Source organism: Schistocerca serialis, chromosome 8 (genome assembly GCF_023864345.2).
Source record: "Schistocerca serialis cubense isolate TAMUIC-IGC-003099 chromosome 8, iqSchSeri2.2, whole genome shotgun sequence".
Lineage (NCBI taxonomy): Eukaryota > Metazoa > Arthropoda > Insecta > Orthoptera > Acrididae > Schistocerca > Schistocerca serialis.
In genome coordinates, this window is record NC_064645.1 from 270032277 (window position 1) to 270050765 (window position 18489).

Sequence of the window (18489 nt, forward strand, 5' to 3'; positions counted from 1 at the left end):
CGACGAGAAGTAGTCAGAACTCTGGGATAGAATGTGATTCAGTTGCTCCAGTCTTGGGTGGTTATGAGTCACAAGGGGATTGTTACTCTGTGGCAGGACGGTGGGACTTTGGGAAGTGGCAAGTGACTGGAGAGATAAGGCATCTTGTTTTTGTACAAGGTTGGGAAGGTAATACGGTCTGTGAAGGCCTCTGTGGGAGCCTCTGTATATTTCAAGAGGGACCACTCGTCACTGCACGTGTGACAACCATGGGTGGCTAGGCTGTATCAAAGGGACTGCTTGCTATGAAATGGGTGGTAGCTGTTGAAGTGGAGGTATTGCTGGTGGTTGGTAGGTTTGATTTGGATAAGGGGTACTGATGTAGTCATGTTTGAGGTGGAGGTCAATATCAAGGAAGGCGGCGTGTTGGGTTGAAGTGAATTGGGGAGAAGGTGTTGAGGTTCTGGAGAAATGAGTGTAGAGTGTCCTCGCCCTTGATCCGGATCACAAGGATGTCATCAGTGAATCTGTACCAGGTGGTGGGGGGTTGGGATTCTGGGCATTTAAGTAGGATTCCTCTAGATAGCCTATGAATAGGTTGGCATAGGATGGTGCCATGTCGATCCCAATAGCCATACCCTAGATGTGTTTGTAGGGAATGCCCCAAAGGAGAAGTAATTGTGGATGAGTATATAGTTGGCCATGGTGACTAGGAAGGAGATAGTAGGTTTGGAATCTGTCAGACATTGGGAAGGTAGTGTTAAATAGTGGTAAGACCATGGGCATTGGGAATATTAGTGTAAAGGGAGGTGGCATGAGTAGTGATGAGCAGTGCACATTGTTAAAGAAACAGGAACTGTGGAGAGTCAGTGGAGGCTGGCATCTTTTAAATAGGAGGGTAGGTTGCAGGTAATAGGCTGAAGGTGCTCTTCTACGAGAGCAGAGACTCAAATGTTCCACTACTGTTGTTTTGAACGACAAGGATTACTTGGTAGAGGGAGTCCACTAGCTTTGATTCATCCACCTACAAAACCTGTCCACAGTGACCCCACTGTAGAAATCCAACAGGATGTCCAGTCTCTTCTCAAATCTTTGGGTCCATGCCAGAACCTTTCCCCAGAGCACACCTCTCTCCTCATCCCTACCACTCTCCACACTCTTACCTTCTACACGGTTCTTAAAATCTGTAAACCCTACCATCCAGGATGCCCCATTGTGGCTGCTTACTGTGCCCCACTGAGAGAATCTCTGCTCTTGGAGACCAACACCTTCAGCCTATTACACCCAACCTACCATCCTATATAAAAGATATCAACCATTTCATCCACCGACTCTCCACAGTTCCTATTCCTTTACCAAATGGTGCACTGCTCATCACTATTAATGCCACCTCCCTTTACATCTCAAATGCCCATGACCATAGCACTACCGATCATTACCGTTCCTCCCTCCCCCCTTTTTTTAAAAAGTCATTACTCTCCTGACATGTTTGATTTTGATGTGGCACAAATTCCTCTCATGTACCAACCCATTCATCTCAGAGTAGCACTTAAAACCTATGTCTTCAATTATTTGCTGGCTGTATTCCAGTCTCTGTCTTCCTATACAGTTTTTGCCCTCTACAACTCCCTCTAGCAGCATGGAAGTCATTCCCTGATGTCTTAACAGATGTCCTGTCATTCAATCCCTTCCCCTTGTCAGTGTTTCCCATACATTCCTTTCCTCTCTGATTCTGTGCAGAACCTCCTCATTCCTTACCTTATCAGTCCACCTAATTTTCAACATACACCTGTAGCACCACATCTCAAGTGCTTCAATTCTCTTCTGTTCCAGTTTTCCCACAGTCCATGTTTCACTACAATACAATGCTGTGCTCCAAACGTACATTCTCACAAATTTCTTCCTCAAATTAAGACCTATGTTAGTACTAGCAGACTTCTCTTTGCCAGGAATGCCTTTTTTGCCGTAGCTGGTCTGCTTTTGATGTCCTCCTTGCTCCGTCCGTCATTGGTTATTTTGTTCCCTAGGTAGTAGAATTCCTAAACTTCATCTACTTTGTGACCATCAGTCCCTATGTTAAGTTTCTCACTGTTCTCATTTCTGCTACTTCTCATTACTTCCCTCTTTCTTCAATTTACTCTCAATCCATGTTCTGTAGTCATTAGACTGTTCATTCCATTCAGCAGATCATGTAATTCTACTTCCTTTCATTCAGGATAGCAATGTCATCAGCAAATCGTATCGTTGATATCATTTCGCCTTGAGTATTAATTCCTCTCCTGAACCTTTCTTTTATTTCCATCATTGCTTCTTTGATGTACAGACTAAACAGTAGGGGTGGAAGATTATATCCCTGTCTTACACCCTTTTTAATTAATGCACTTTGTTTTTGGTCGTCTACTGTTATTAGTCCCTCTTGGCTCTTGTACATATTGTATACTACCCATCTCTCCCTATAGCTTATCCCTATTTTTCTGAGAATTTCGAACATCTTGCACCATTTTACATTGTCGATGCTTTTTCCAGGTCTGAACTTGTATTAATTTTTCATTAGTCTTGCTTCCATTACCAGCCGCAAAGTCCGAATTGCCTTCTGGTGCCTTTACGTTTTCCTAGAGCTAAAATAATCATCATCTAACACATCCTCAGTTTTCTTTTCCATTCTTCTGTATATTATTCTTGTCAGCAACTTGGCTGCATGAGCTGTTAAGCTGATTGCATGATAATTCACAAACTTGTTGGCTCTTCCAGTCCTTGCAAATGTTTGGATGATATTTTTCCGAAAGTCAGCTGGAATGTTGCCAGACTCATATATTCTACACACCAGCATAAACAGTGATTTTATTGCCACCTCCCCAATGATTTTAGAAATTCTGATGGAATGTTACCTATCCCTTCTACCTTAGTTGTTCTTAAATCCTCCAAAGCTCTCTTAAATTCTGATTCAAATACTGGATCCCCTATCTCTTCTAAATCGACTCCTGTTTCTTCTTCTATCACACCGGGCAAATCTTCCTCTGCATGGAGGCCTCCAATGTACTCTTTCCACCTATCCACTTTCTCCTCTGCATTTAACAGTGGAATTTCCATTGCACTCTTAATGTTACCACCCTTGCTTTTTATTTCACCAAAGGTTATTTTGACTTCCCTACATGCTGAGTCAGTCCCTCCAGCAATCATTTCTCTTTCAATTTCTTCACCTTTTTCATGCAGCCATTTCGTCATAGCTTTCCTGCACTTCCTATTTATTTTGTTCCTCAGTGACTTGTATTTATGTATTCCCGAATTTCCCTGAACATTTTTATACTTCCTTCTTTCATTGATCAACGAAGTATTTCTTCGGTTGCCCATGATTTCTTCGCAGTTACCTTCTTTGTACCTGTTTTTCTTTCCAACTTCTGCGATTGCCCATTTTAGAGATGTCCATTCCTCTTCAACTGTACCGTGTACTGAGTTAATCCTTATTGCTGTATCTATAGCCTAAAGAGAACTTCAAGCATGTCTCATCATTCCTTAGTACTTCCGTATCCCATTTCTTTGCATATTGATTCTTCCTGCCTAATCTCTTAAACTTCAGCCTGTTCTTCATCACCACTACATTGTGATCTGAGTCTGTATGTGCTCCCAGGTATGCCTTACATTCCAGTATTTGATTTCGGAATCTGTCTGACCATGATGTAATCTAACTGAAATCTTCCTTTATCACCTGGCATTTTCCAAGTACACCTCCTCCTCTTGTGATTCTTGAACAGAGTATTCGCTATTACTAACTGAAAATTATTACAGAAGTCAATTAATATTTCTTCTCTCTCATTACTTGTCTCCTGTAACCCTTTCTTCTGCTCCTTCTCCTACACCTGCATTCCAGTCCCCATAACTATTAGATTTTCACCTCCCTTTACATACTGTATCACCCTTTCAACATCCTCATGCACTTTCTCTCCCTCTTCATCTTCAGCTTGTGACATCGGCATGTATACCAGAACTGTTGTCAGTGTTCGCTTGTTGTTGATTCTGATAACAACAACTCTATCACTGAACTGTTCACAGTAACACACTCTGTGCCCTATCCTCCTATTCATAACAATCATTCTCCTATTATACCATTTTCTTTTGTGGTTGAAGGAATTATCTACAAACAAATCTGGGGTATGGCCATGGGGACCCTCATGGCACTATCTTATGCTAACCTATTCATGAGTCATCTAGAGGAATCCTTCCTATACAACCAGAATCCCAAACACCTCATCTGGTTCAGAAGCAATGATGACATCTTCATGATCTGGATTGAGGGTGAGGACACCGTATCCACATTCCTCCAGAACCTCAACACCTTCTCCTCCGCTCACTTCACCTGATCCTGTTCAACCCAACAAGCCACCTTCCTTGATATTGACCTCCACCTCAAGGATGGCTACATCGGTGCCTCTGCCCACATCAAATCTCAATACCTCCATTCTGACAGCTATAACCAATTCCATAGCAAGACATCCCTTCCATACAGCCTACCCACTCATGGCCATCGCATATGTAGTGGCGAGTGGTTCTCTCGAAGTATACTGAGGGTCTCACTGAGGCCTTCACAGACCATAATTACCCTCCTAATCTTGTACAAAAACACATCCTGTGCCTTCTGTCTCCAGTCACCCACCACCTCCCAAAGTCCCAACATCCAGACACAGAGGAGCATCCCATTTGCAACTCTTTACCACCCAGGACTGGAGCAACTGAATGACATTCTCTGCCTTTTGACTATCATTATGCCCTAGAATGAGGAATGTGCTACCCACTATCTTTTCCACCTCACCCATTGTGGTATTCCGCTGCCCACTGAACCTACATAATTTCCTTATCCTTCCCCACACAACCCCTGCTCCCAGAGCCCTGCCTCGTGGTTCATATCCCTGTAATAGACCTAAATGCAAGACATGTCCTATGCATCCTCCCACCACTACCTACTCCAGTCTGGTCACAAACATCACCTGTCCCATCATATGCAGGGCAACCTGTGAAACCAGTCATGTTATCTACATGCTAAGCTGCAACCACTGTACTGCTTTCTATGTGGACATGACAACCAACTAGTTATCTGTCCACACTAATGGGCACCAACAAACTGTGGCCAATAAAAATCTGGAAAGCCCTGTTGCTGAGCATGCCGAACAACACGATATTCTTCATTTCAGTGACTGCTTCACAGCCTCTGCCATCTTCATCTGCCCCACCAACACCAGCTTTTCTGAAATGCACAGGTGGGAACTCTCCCTGCAATATATCATATGTTCCCATAACCCTCCTATCTAGCCCCTTCCCTATTCCCATTCCAGCACTACACAGCCCTATATTCCACCAACGCACCCACAGTCTTTTTACTTTTCTCCTTTTCCAACCCCTGCCCTCTTCTAACTTCCCAACTGCACCTAGCTGCCCTACCCTCTCTCCACCTCGTGCCTCTATGCTCCCACAAGCAACACTTGATCATCTCCCATCCCTACCCTGCTATCCCTCCCCCCTCACCACCAAGTTGCTTCTCCCATCATGCATTGCTGCTCCCAGTCTGGCCGCAACAGCCAGAGACTGTGGTCATTTGTGTGTGTGTGTGTGTGTGTGTGTGTGTGTGTGTGTGTGTGTGTGTGTGTGTGTGTGTGTCTATATTGCCTGTTTCCAACGAAGTAATTGTTGGCTGAAAGCTCACTTTCTGACAGTCTTTTTGTTGTGCCTATCTGCGACTCAGTGTCTCCAGTATATGGTGAGAAGCACCTATTCTTTTCACAATATTGTAATATTCCATCCTGGGTTTTCCAATGTTTGATTTTAGATTTAAAGGTTACTTTTTATGTTTTTCTTGTCTATCTTGTAAACTGCGACTTCTAGCAAAAATGTTTCTTAGTACCAAATTAGATTACATTAAATTTCATACAAAAAAGGTCCTAGTCCTTTTTTCTGTAGGACTAATAGTTTGCATGTTACAGGGGATGGAAAAATCACAGATTGTTAAAAATAGTGTTTTAATGATGTATAAATAATGTGTTATGTTAAATAATGTGAGTTAAGAACAAATGTTATTTGTATCACATCTAAGTACAGAAGAACTGTTAGGGATAAACTGTGTTTTTAGGGTGGAAAAGTCGAGGTGGAGGTTAGAAGCAAGAGGAAAGGTATTTGCTGGATTGTGGTCATGCACTTCCCTCCTTCGTAGGTCTGCAAAATGACAAGTGAGCAGGTAGTTCCCCATTCTCCCTACCACACTACATCACAAAAAGCAACTACAAGGTGTTTCACAAAGTTATATTCTTGCATTTGTATGATTAGTGGTTCATATCTGTATCCATTTTGTAGAAAATTAATACATCCAGACATGTCTGTACATTCTGTTACCAGGTGATTAATAAAGGGAGCTGCCGAAGGGTCAGTTTAAATTTTTGAAACACATAATAGACCCTGTAGTAACTTTTTGTGATACAGTGCAGTAGAGAGAATGAGGAGTTGCCTGCTCGCACATGATTTAGCAGACATATGAAAGAGGGAAGTGCATAACCACAGTCTAGTGACCTACTTTCCATCACACATCTAACCCCATCACATCCCCAGGACACAATTTATCCTCTAATACAGTTCTACTCCACTTAGATGTGATACACATATCTAATATTTGTTTTTAACCTGCTTTATCTGTTACACATGTATAACAGGTTCTATGTATGTATGTATGTATGTATGTCTAGCATCTCCTCCCATGCTCCTGAATTGATTTCAACCAAGTTTGGCACAGAAACTGTAGGCCTCATGAGTATCAGCACTATTGGGTTCATAACCTCCTGGCTCCAGTAGTACGCAGATACAGCTGAAAACAAGTTTTTTCCCAGCACCTGGTATATATGTTGCCCTGCGTGACAGGCATGTTGCATAGGAACAGTATCGGTCTGCCAGATCACCTGCTTTGCAAGGCACCTGCATGTCGGGCCTGACATGTAGGCTACCCTACATGAAAGGTGTGTTGTGTTCGAGTACTACCAGCCTGCTTTATTGAGCCGCTTTGCACGGTGCTCGGTAAATAGGGGGCAGTTAAATGATTTTCGAGCTCACGATGTGTAGCCTGCTCTGCATGTCAGACATATTGTGGAAGTAGTACCGTCCTTCTTTGAACTACACTCCTGGAAATGGAAAAAAGAACACATTGACACCGGTGTGTCAGACCCACCATACTTGCTCCGGACACTGCGAGAGGGCTGTACAAGCAATGATCACACGCACGGCACAGCGGACACACCAGGAACCGCGGTGTTGGCCGTCGAATGGCGCTAGCTGCGCAGCATTTGTGCACCGCCGCCGTCAGTGTCAGCCAGTTTGCCGTGGCATACGGAGCTCCGTCGCAGTCTTTAACACTGGTAGCATGCCGTGACAGTGTGGACGTGAACCGTATGTGCAGTTGACGGACTTTGAGCGAGGGCGTATAGTGGGCATGCGGGAGGCCGGGTGGACGTACCGCAGAATTGCTCAACACGTGGGGCGTGAGGTCTCCACAGCACATCGATGTTGTCGCCAGTGGTCGGCGGAAGGTGCACGTGCCCGTCGACCTGGGACCGGACCGCAGCGACGCACGGATGCACGCCAAGACCGTAGGATCCTACGCAGTGCCATAGGGGACCGCACCGCCACGTCCCAGCAAATTAGGGACACTGTTGCTCCTGGGGTATCGGCGAGGACCATTCGCAACCGTTTCCATGAAGCTGGGCTACGGTCCCGCACACCGTTAGGCCGTCTTCCGCTCACGCCCCAACATCGTGCAGCCCGCCTCCAGTGGTGTCGCGACAGGCGCGAATGGAGGGACGAATGGAGACGTGTCGTCTTCAGCGATGAGAGTCGCTTCTGCCTTGGTGCCAATGATGGTCGTATGCGTGTTTGGCGCCGTGCAGGTGAGCGCCACAATCAGGACTGCATACGACCGAGGCACACAGGGCCAACACCCGGCATCATGGTGTGGGGAGCGATCTCCTACACTGGCCGTACACCACTGGTGATCGTCGAGGGGACACTGAATAGTGCACGGTACATCCAAACCGTCATCGAACCCATCGTTCTACCATTCCTAGACCGGCAAGGGAACTTGCTGTTCCAACAGGACAATGCACGTCCGCATGTATCCCGTGCCACCCAACGTGCTCTAGAAGGTGTAAGTCAACTACCCTGGCCAGCAAGATCTCCGGATCTGTCCCCCATTGAGCATGTTTGGGACTGGATGAAGCGTCGTCTCATGCGGTCTGCACGTCCAGCACGAACGCTGGTCCAACTGAGGCGCCAGGTGGAAATGGCATGGCAAGCCGTTCCACAGGACTACATCCAGCATCTCTACGATCGTCTCCATGGGAGAATAGCAGCCTGCATTGCTGTGAAAGGTGGATATACACTGTACTAGTGCCGACATTGTGCATGCTCTGTTGCCTGTGTCTATGTGCCTGTGGTTCTGTCAGTGTGATCATGTGATGTATCTGACCCCAGGAATGTGTCAATAAAGTTTCCCCTTCCTGGGACAATGAATTCACGGTGTTCTTATTTCAATTTCCAGGAGTGTATATTGCAGAGGATAGATGTGGTGATGACTGGGGACAGTTTGAGATGTACAGAGGAGGGGATGGACAGAGTGAGGAGGGGGTAATGGACAGAGGGAAGAGCAGGGGATATGCATGAGGCAAGTGAAAGGTGTAGAGGTGTCATGGTCTGATGGAAAAGGAAGAGGGAGGCAGAGATGGAAAGAGAGAGGGGGGGGATATGGTCAGAGACAGAGAGTTAAGGAAATTGGTAAAGAGAGGGAGAGGAGGAGACAAAGAGACAGAGAGGCTCCGGAGAAGGAGATAGCCAGTTAGAGGTGGGAGGATGGGGTGTTCAGACAGAGGGAGGAAGATGTGGACACAGAGAGGGTCAGGGGAAGATATATTCAATATACACTATGTGATCAAAAGTATCCAGACACCCCAAACCACATACGTTTTTCATATTAGATGCATTGTGCTGCGACCTACTGCCAGGTACTCCATATCAGCGACCTCTGTAATCATTAGACATCATGAGAGAGCAGGAAGGGGTGATCTGTGGAACTCATGGACCCTGAATGTAGTCAGGTGATTGGGTGTCACTTGTGTCGTATGTCTGTACATGAGATTTACACACTCCTAAACATCCCTAGGTCCACTGTTTCCGATGTGATGGTAAAGTGGAAACATGAAGGGACATGTACAGCACAAAAGCATACAGGCCGACCTCATCTGTTGACTGACAGAGACCACCGACAGTTGAAAACTGTTGTAATGTGTAATAGGCAGCCATCTATACAGACCATCATACAGGAATTCCAAACTGCATCAGGATCCAGTGCAAGTGCTATGACCGTTAGGCGGGAGGTGAGAGAACTTGGATTTCATGGTCGAGCAACTGCTCATAAGCCACACATCATGCCAGTAAATGCCAAACAATGCCTCACTTGATGTAAGTAACATAAACATTGGACGATTGAACAGTGGAAAAACATTGTATGAAGTGACGAATCAGGGTACACAATGTGGTGATCCGGTAGCAGGGTGTGGGTATGGTGAATGCCTAGTGAACATCATCTGCCATTGTGTGTAGTGCCAACAGTAAAATTTGGAGGCGGTGGTGTTATGGTGTAGTCGTGTTTTTCATGGAGGGGGCTTGCACCCCTTGTTGTTTTGTGTGGCACTATCACAGCACAGGGCTACATTGATGTTTTAAGCACCTTCTTGCTTCCCACTGTTGAAGAGCAATTCGGGGATGGCGACTGCATCTTTCAACATGATTGAGCACCTGTTCATAATGCACGGCCTGTGGCGGAGTGGTTACATGACAATAACATGGACTGGCCTGCACAGAGTCCTGACCTGAATCCTATAGAACATCTTTGGTATGTTTTGGAACGCCAACTTCGTTCCATGCCTCACCAAGTGACATCAGTACCTCTCCTCAGTGCAGCACTCCATGAAGAATGGGCTACCATTCCCCAAGAAACCTTCCAGCACCGGATTGAATGCATGCCTGCGAGAGTGGAAGCTGTAATCAAGACTAAGGGTGGGCCAACACCATATTGAATTCCAGCATAAGCCACACAGACCATAAAACAGGAATTCCAAACTACATCAGGATCCAGTGCAAGTACTATGACCGTACTATGACTGGACTTTCAAGTCCAGGAACAGTAGGTACTCCTGTACCTCCACGTACAATGGCTACAGTAAGCCAACCATTACCGTGTGAAAAAGTATCATTAATGTCAATACTAAAATTAAGTCTACAACCACAGAAAACATAAGGTCCATCGACAAGTGCAGTAGCAGCAACACTCTTCACTGGAATGCGATTGTTCTTGTCACCTGCTGTTGTAGCAAACTGGATGTTCTAGATGGTTTTATAAACTGTCTGTTTAGAACGGCGACGAATTCTCCTGTAAGTAGCCTACTGCACAGGCAACTGCATTGAACGCCGCCACGATGCCTTACAGGAGAATTCGTAGCCGTTCTAAACAGACAGTTTATAAAACCATCGATAACATCGAGTTTGCTACAACAGCAGGTGACAAGAAGAATCGCATTCCAGTGAAGAGTGTTGCTGCTACTGCACTTGTCGCGAACTCATGTGCTGCATGTATTCCTCCGATACTTCGGCGGAAGTCATTTTCAGCCAGATGTCTGGATACTTTTGATCACATAGTTTGTGTGTGTGTTGAATGCATGTGCTAACAAATCCACAGGCAGAAGGCTAGTTTAACAATAACCATCAATTTTATACCAGTATAATACAATTTTTAATAATCTGTGATGTTTCCATCTCTTGCAGTGTGGAAACTTAAAGACCTAGAGAAAATAGAATAGGACCTTTTCTGTAGGAAATTTAAAGTAGTTGAATTTTGTACTGGGAAACATTTTGCTCTAAAGAAATGACCTTTGCACAGTCCCCACTCTCACACCCCACTGCTCAATATTTTTAGTATGTTGTTGATGACACTCCCCTATACCAATGCACAAAAATTTGCAACTATGCAAATTTTTTCCCCAGGTTAACATTTTTTGGTCTTTGTTGGTTGGGCTAAAGGATCATTTCAACATGACTGGATTGTTGTCAGACTATGTGCTGACTCTTCACATGACAGTCAAGTGCAAGATGGGCAAGAGGACACCACTATGGAGTGCAAGCACTTTGGTGTACAAATGACACTGTATCGAAAGTGGAAAATGAGTACATTGGTATTAGGAAAACTGCTGTCTCCAGAATCAAATGCCTTGTGTAACAAAATAGTGATGAGAGAGAGCTCACATTATCTATTGTGGACTGTAAGAGCAGATAGAAGGACAGCAATGCAGTAAATTACTCATTAGTTCCCTGCTCAACAAGTGATGAATGATGATACTAGTGAATGTGTACCACAGCTCAGTGCACTTTCCAGGGCACAGCAGTCAGGAAGAGCTAGGAGTATTAACATTGAGTTAAACTTCCTGTCAGCTTAAAACTATGTTATGAACTGGAAGTCAAACCTGGAATATTTGCCTTTCACGGTCAAGTGCTCTACCAACTGAGCTATCCAACCATGACTCACAACTTACCCTCACAGCTTTACGGCCACTAGTATCTCTCTTCTACCTTCCAAATTTCACTGAGGTGATGGCGTGCATACCTTGTGGATCTAGCACACCTGGAAGAAAGGATGTTGTGGAGAAATGGCTTGACAACAGCCTAAGGAATTGTTTACAGGATTTTTTTTTTTGGTTCACATTGAGCACTTGAAGCACTGCAAAATGTTGAGCTATTCTGGTAAGTCATGATGCATGTTGGTATTCAATGGAGCTAGGGCTTGAGAATGTCAACAACAACAAGAGGCAGTACATATCACTTGCCAACAAGGTTCCATTTAGGTAGATTGTGAAGGTATTCTTATCTAGAGGTTGTTTACAGTAGGATGATATACTTCCCATTACCCTTCGCCAGTGAATGATACGACTCACAATTCAGTAATATGCAAAGAAAATACACCACTTCCTCACTCCAACAGTGGCAGAATGGCGTGAGGATTGCTCTGCAAACATATTTATGCTCGTGTGGGCCCCAGATTACTTGACCTCTATCTTACTGAGCTCTTAACACATAGAAGAATATCAAACCTAGAAAAACCATTCATTTATGCTGTTATTTAAAGTATTACTGGCACATATGTAATTGATATATCTCCAGGAGTAATACATACTAAAAAAGACCAAGCTTCAAGATTTATTTTTCATATTCATTTTAGTTCTTTGATAGATTACAAATTTTAAAATAATTTTGAAAGAAAGTGTCATTATCCATAAAAAAAAGAGCGAGATGAGTTATTGAGACATTTCTTCCTCTCAAACTTTGAAAATTTCTTGTTCACTTAACAAACATGACATATTTGTAGCAGAATTACAACAAACTGCAAAACGTAACGAGTACACGCACGAAATTACATCAATCCGATAATACTGGCTCAGCCGTTTGCAACAGCAGCTGTTACATTTGCTAACGTTTCTCTCAAAATAATTCTAGAAATTTACAACAGAAGGCAGCAACTGTCAAGGTACATGTCATGAGACGTCTATATATTGCTCTCATATGAAATGAGCCCAGTTTTTGAATGATAGGTGTGTCTAGTACTGAGCTGCAACCAGCGCCTGTGATTTTAGGTAATTAGTGAGAGATGATTGATGAAAATCCTTTAGTGTCTCACCAAGTCCATGCCACAGTGCAATGTGCCGTTATCAGGGCTGCAGGATCTTGTGGTTAAGTCTCTAATGTAATTATTCCTCAGTGTATAATATCAATCATTTCTTTGTAAAATGAAATAAATAAAAGAGTGGACCTCTATTTCTGTGTGCAACAAATACTGTTCTGTTCACAACTGCGAGGGGCATCCAATAAGTAACGCAACAATTTTTTTCTGAAAGCAGTTTGGTTTTATCCAGGATTCCAGTATACCGTATTGCCCCCACTCTTTCAGCTTAAAACCTTATTTTCCAACATGATCTCTGTTCAATGCAATGGCCTTACACCACTTTACTGAGAGGGCCTGTTTGCCGACATGCTACCACTCTGCTGGTCGATGTCAGCGTCAACATCTTGCTGTGTCGATAACCTCCCCATCATCCCTGTACTGTTTCCCAAGGGGTGCACCCTTCATTCGGCCAAACCGGTCTTCCGTTAGGTGGCAAGGAAATCAGCGGGCACAGACCTCCCACTGGTGGTTGGTTGTGTCAGTACTGCCAATGGAGGTGTTCAGTTATGCGACGAGGTGTTTTTGATCTGCCAGTCATCTTGAATGAGAGTGTTCAGATGTTCCAACATAGCAAGAGTCTCAGCTGTGTGTGGCCGGTCAGCACGTGGGAGGCCAGACAGGTTTGCACGACATTGTTGCGAAGACAACAAATGCCTCACCCAACGATTCACTGTGTTTTTGTCTACTGCCGAGGCTCCGTAGGCATTCTGCATGTGCCTATGAATATCTGCAATGCTCTGATTTTCCAGCAAAAGAAACTCGGTGACAGCCCTCTGCTTGGAACACACTTCTGTTACAGTCGCCTTTCTGAAGGCTACATATAGGCCATCACCTGTCAGAACTTCATGAAACTATAGGGGCTGAAGCAGGAATATTCTGTGTTGTCTGACAGCAAATTCTGCGTTTTTTCAACCAAAATTGGCGAAGAAAAGAATGTGTCCCATTACTTATTGAACGCCCCTCATATAAAATATGAACATTGTTGATAGTTCAATTTATGAAGTGCAGCCGTTGGTGCGAGGAAGAAAACTTTGAAATTCTAGCAGACATTGTCAAAAATACTTGTATTTCACCATCAGGAGAAATTTAACGGTTGTGGCAAATATGTTAAAAATTAAAATTTAATTCTTGATAATTCCTGACCTCCCTGTCTCTCTTTTTACACCATGGGAAGCCGTATTTAATAACTGGATATCAACTGAATTTAGTCATGCAACGTTATAAATTAACCCATTGCCTGTCGAGAAAAACCCAAACTTTAAGTATATTGCTGAAATTTTTTTTTTTCCTCCCATCAATTGGTAAATTAAAATGTCATAAAGAAATTTTTCAGTGTGGAGTAATTTTCAGACTTGTGCATGATTCTAATAAACCTTGTCACACAGCAGATGAAGTATTTTCTTAACTTTGAATTTGGTGTTTCCTAGAACTTCAAAGCTTTTATTGCTGGCTGATTTAATTTCACAATTTGTTTGTTGTCAATGCTTAAAGTGAACCATAGTAAGTAAATGCAGGATTGTCTCTTGTAAACATTTTTATTTATTTTCAGCAACAACACACCTTGCACTTGACTGGGTCTCTGGAAATTGGTACTTTGTTGATGATTCTCGTGAAATAATATTTTTATGCACATCAATGCTTAAGATTTGCACTGTTATCACTGACAGTAGTCTGAGCAAGCCAAAAGGAATAGCAGTTGACCCCACAAAAGGGTATGTTACCCCACTTTATAATATGCCATACAAAATCTGTGATTAATGTTTCAAGGTGTTGCCTGTACATGGCGAAGATGATATTGTAACATAACCTGCATGATCTTGTGATAATATGACAAAATAAATTATTCTAGGACTTCTAGCCATATCAAGATATATGGGTGTAACCATTGCAAGCTCAGTATTGACTGATACAACTTGTCTGATACAACGTAAATGTCATCATCTTAATGAAATAGAACCAGCATGTTTGGGTGTTCTGTGGCATTTAATTATGTATGATTACACCATTATTTGTGCATTATTGACCATAGAAACGATCTGCAAACAATTTTGACATTTAACACATTGCGGTTATGATTTACTGGAAAATCTGAACAGCAGTTAAAAATCTGGAGCTTTCAAATACATTTTTTGGCATAAAGTGTTAAAATGTAAGTATGAAATGAGTTTGTGTACTCATCAGACATTTGAACTTTTATGATCATGTAGAGCTAAAAGAATGTGGAACTGCCTAAGATACAAAAATTTTGAACTCGCACTTCATTTGTTACGATCCCATGACAGTTAAGCATAACTTGAAGTACAGGGTTTGTATAAAAAGTAATGAGACTGATTTTTTGCTAACGTGACTGTACTTTGCTGCCCATACTCACCTGAGGGGATTGGTGGTGGGGGTGTCTGGCCGAAAACGCATGGCGTGCCAGTCGCCTGTGGGCTCTTGTCTCAGCAGCATCATGCATTGAGTAGACACATTGCAAAGTTGTCGGTCGTGGCACAACATGCAGCAAAAGATAGAGCAACATTATGCCATCAAGTTTTTTGTGAAACTAGGAAAATCGGGTACGGAAACATTGGATATGTGTCGGCAAGCCTATGGCAATGGTTGGCTGTCAAAGGCCCAGGTTTTCAGGTGGGTGAAGAGCTTTAAAGAGGGCCGGGACAGCTTTGAGGATGAGGAACGCTCCAGACACCCACCAACCAGCAAAACTGATGAAAACATCAACTGTGTGCGCATTTTATTGAACACTGACTGTTGAATGAGTGCCAGGATGATAGCACATGCCCTCAGACTTGATAAAATGACAGTGCACATCATCATCACCAAAGAATTGTCGATGAGGAAGATCTGCACCAAGAAGATTTTGTCAGATGTTTAAAAGCAAGCACGTGTGGATGCCTGCCTAGACAATCTCCATATCCTTGAAGTTGATCCGGAATTTTTAGATAATGTTATCATCAGAGACAAAACCTGGGTTTTTCAGTATGACCCGGGAACAAAATGCATGAGTGCTGAAAGGCACACCGCAGCATCCCCATGTCCAAAAAAGGCTTGCATGAGCAAATCGTAGGTGAAAGCCACGTTGATTGTGTTTTTCGACGTCAGGGGCATGGTTCATCTTGAGCCCCAAGGCCAAACTGTCAATTGTGCTTTTTATTGTGAAGTGCTCAAGAGACTGGAAGCCAAGGTCCATCACAGGATGACAGCCATTGCCGATGATTGGAAGCTGCATTATGACAACACACCGAGTCATACCTGCTTCACGATGGACAGCTATGCCAAGAAAGGTATTCCAACGATTCCCCAGCCCCCCTACAGTCCCAATGTGGCCTCGCCAGACTTTTTTTTGTTCCCCAAACTAAAAACTTCCTTCAAAGGACACCATCATGGGACCCTGGAGGAGGTCCAAACTGCCACAGTGATGTCTTTGAAGGCCATCCCGGACTCAGTGTTCAGGACAGCATTTGAAATGTGGAAATCTCGCATGCAATGGGTTGCTGACTCTCAAGGATCATACATTGAAGAGTGCTAAGTGGTTGTAGTGATATCTACAATAAATTTTGATTCACAATCTCAGTCTCAATACTTTTTATACAAATCCTGTAAAGAGGGGCACAGTGTTTACACTAGTAGTGAGAAGTAGGAGTTAAATAGACTCCAAAATTTAGACTTCTTAGCGATCAAGAGTATCATTTTGGGACATGAGCAGAAATGTGAGCTGCAAGTTGTGGATGGGGGCAAAACGTGTGTGTGTGTGTGTGTGTGTGTGTGTGTGTGTGTGTCTGAGAGAGAGAGAGAGAGAGAGAGAGAGAGAGAGAGAGAGAGAGAGAGACAGACATTCGGTCTGGGACTATCTCTGCTCCAGTACTTGTAGCTCTGATCTAAATGAGATGAATGTGGAACAAACACCCGGGCGTTAGATTCTACAATATTTCATAATATATATCTATGCACTAAGGGTAGTAAAAATAAATGATTAATATAACTGTCTGTTGAGAGTTTTTAATATCATGCACCACTTTCATTGGTGGTGTGACATACTGTGAAGAGTTGCATTAAGTGTGTGCATGATGCGGCATTCAACCTGTTGCAACACCAGCGGAAAAATCCTGATGTTCAGTGTATTTTTACTTCATGATTTCTTGTCAAGTATGCAAATAAGTTATATCATTGAGTTTGCCTCATACAGATCTGCTAATGTAGTGCACAAATACCATAGTCCCATTTTACAAAAATGCTAATGACCATTGTGTTTTTGAGAATATGTCATTCATGTGATTTTTAGTAATGCAAGCAGAGCAATCTTTTGAAACCAAACAACCTCTGCCTGAACAATTTTCTTGTCACATCAGAATTAACATAGCTCTTCCAGATGACAGAACTAGTCAGGGAATGCTGTGTCTAATCATAATAATAGTGAATCACCACAAACAACTTGTTAACATTTTTTTTTTTTTTTCAATTTTCAGCTATATGTTCTTCACAATATGGGGAGGTTCACCAGCTGCATTAGAACGTAGCTTGCTAGATGGATCAGAACGTACAAAATTAGTGACTCACAAGATTGTGTACCCTTATGGAGTCACAGTGGATTATCCAACACAGCAAGTCTATTGGGTAGACACTTATTTGGACGTCGTAGAGAGAATTAATTATGATGGATCAAACCGAGTTATCGTTAAAAGGGGCCCACCGGTAATGATCATGTTTACAGACAGTAATTATAGTGTTTCTGACTTTTACAATGATTTGTTACTGATGATGTACTTAATTTTGGCATCTTACCTATTCCACAGATACAAAATGCTTATGGGCTGACCGTTTTTGAAAATTCCCTTTTTGTTACAAGTTGGCGAAATTATAGCATAATACGTGTAAACAAATTTACCCATGAGACTGAAATGACATTTTCAGATATCGGGAGACCATTTACTATTCATGTTTACCATCGACAGCGACAGCCATCTGGTAAGTATACTTCATATTAGTGCAACATATGCTTCCAGACCATCAAATTTGCTGCAGAAGTGATTAGCCATTGAAATCACAAAACTTAACAGTGGCAGTAATCATAGGAATTAACAATAAGCAATCACATGTAGCTGCACTGCACACAGAACTGTCGGACATTAAGTTTCTAACGTACGTGTTTCTAACATACATCTTTTTTAGAATGTACAAAAATTGCTAGAATGCCAAAAAGTGTTTATTATCTGGCCTGTTTTTAGTCAATGAAAGACATTTTTCCTTGCGAGCTTAAATCTGCTGTAGTATCACTAATCTGTCTGGCACAGAAATAAGCATGAACCTTTACTAACTGTTTAATTTTTTTTTCTTTTAGTCTTAACAAAACATTATGAGAAACTTTAGAATGGGTTACCGGTACTAATCCCTTATCCTGTTTCCTACTAGGTATATAAAATTCTGCCCCTACACATGGTGTGCCATTGACATCATATATTAAATTCTTGCAACTAAAATTTTGTGATCTGTACACTGAAAGCGTTTGAGAAGATCACAGAAAATTTCAGCAGGGTAATTTTATAAAATAGAAAATTCAGTTTAAAGACTTGTTAAAATTACATACGTGTACAAAACGGAAATCTCAGTTGAGTAAATTTTTTTAAATTAACTGTGAGTTCTTAATTTTATGAGTTGACTTTTCCATTTTATACAAGCTACAGGATAATTTTTTTTGGTTTTGTTCAATACAGCCGAAC

At 42.7% G+C, this 18489-nt stretch overlaps 1 protein-coding gene across 1 annotated transcript in view; it reads left to right on the top strand.

Moving 5' to 3' along the window:
• LOC126416607 (low-density lipoprotein receptor-related protein 1) overlaps positions 1-18489 on the top strand; it is a 772143-nt gene that overhangs the window by 441567 nt on the left and 312087 nt on the right. The window contains exons 9-11 of the mRNA XM_050084360.1: positions 14322-14484; positions 17239-17464; positions 17566-17737. Coding sequence (XP_049940317.1) covers positions 14322-14484; positions 17239-17464; positions 17566-17737 — 561 coding nt within the window. The remainder of the gene's footprint in view (positions 1-14321; positions 14485-17238; positions 17465-17565; positions 17738-18489) is intronic.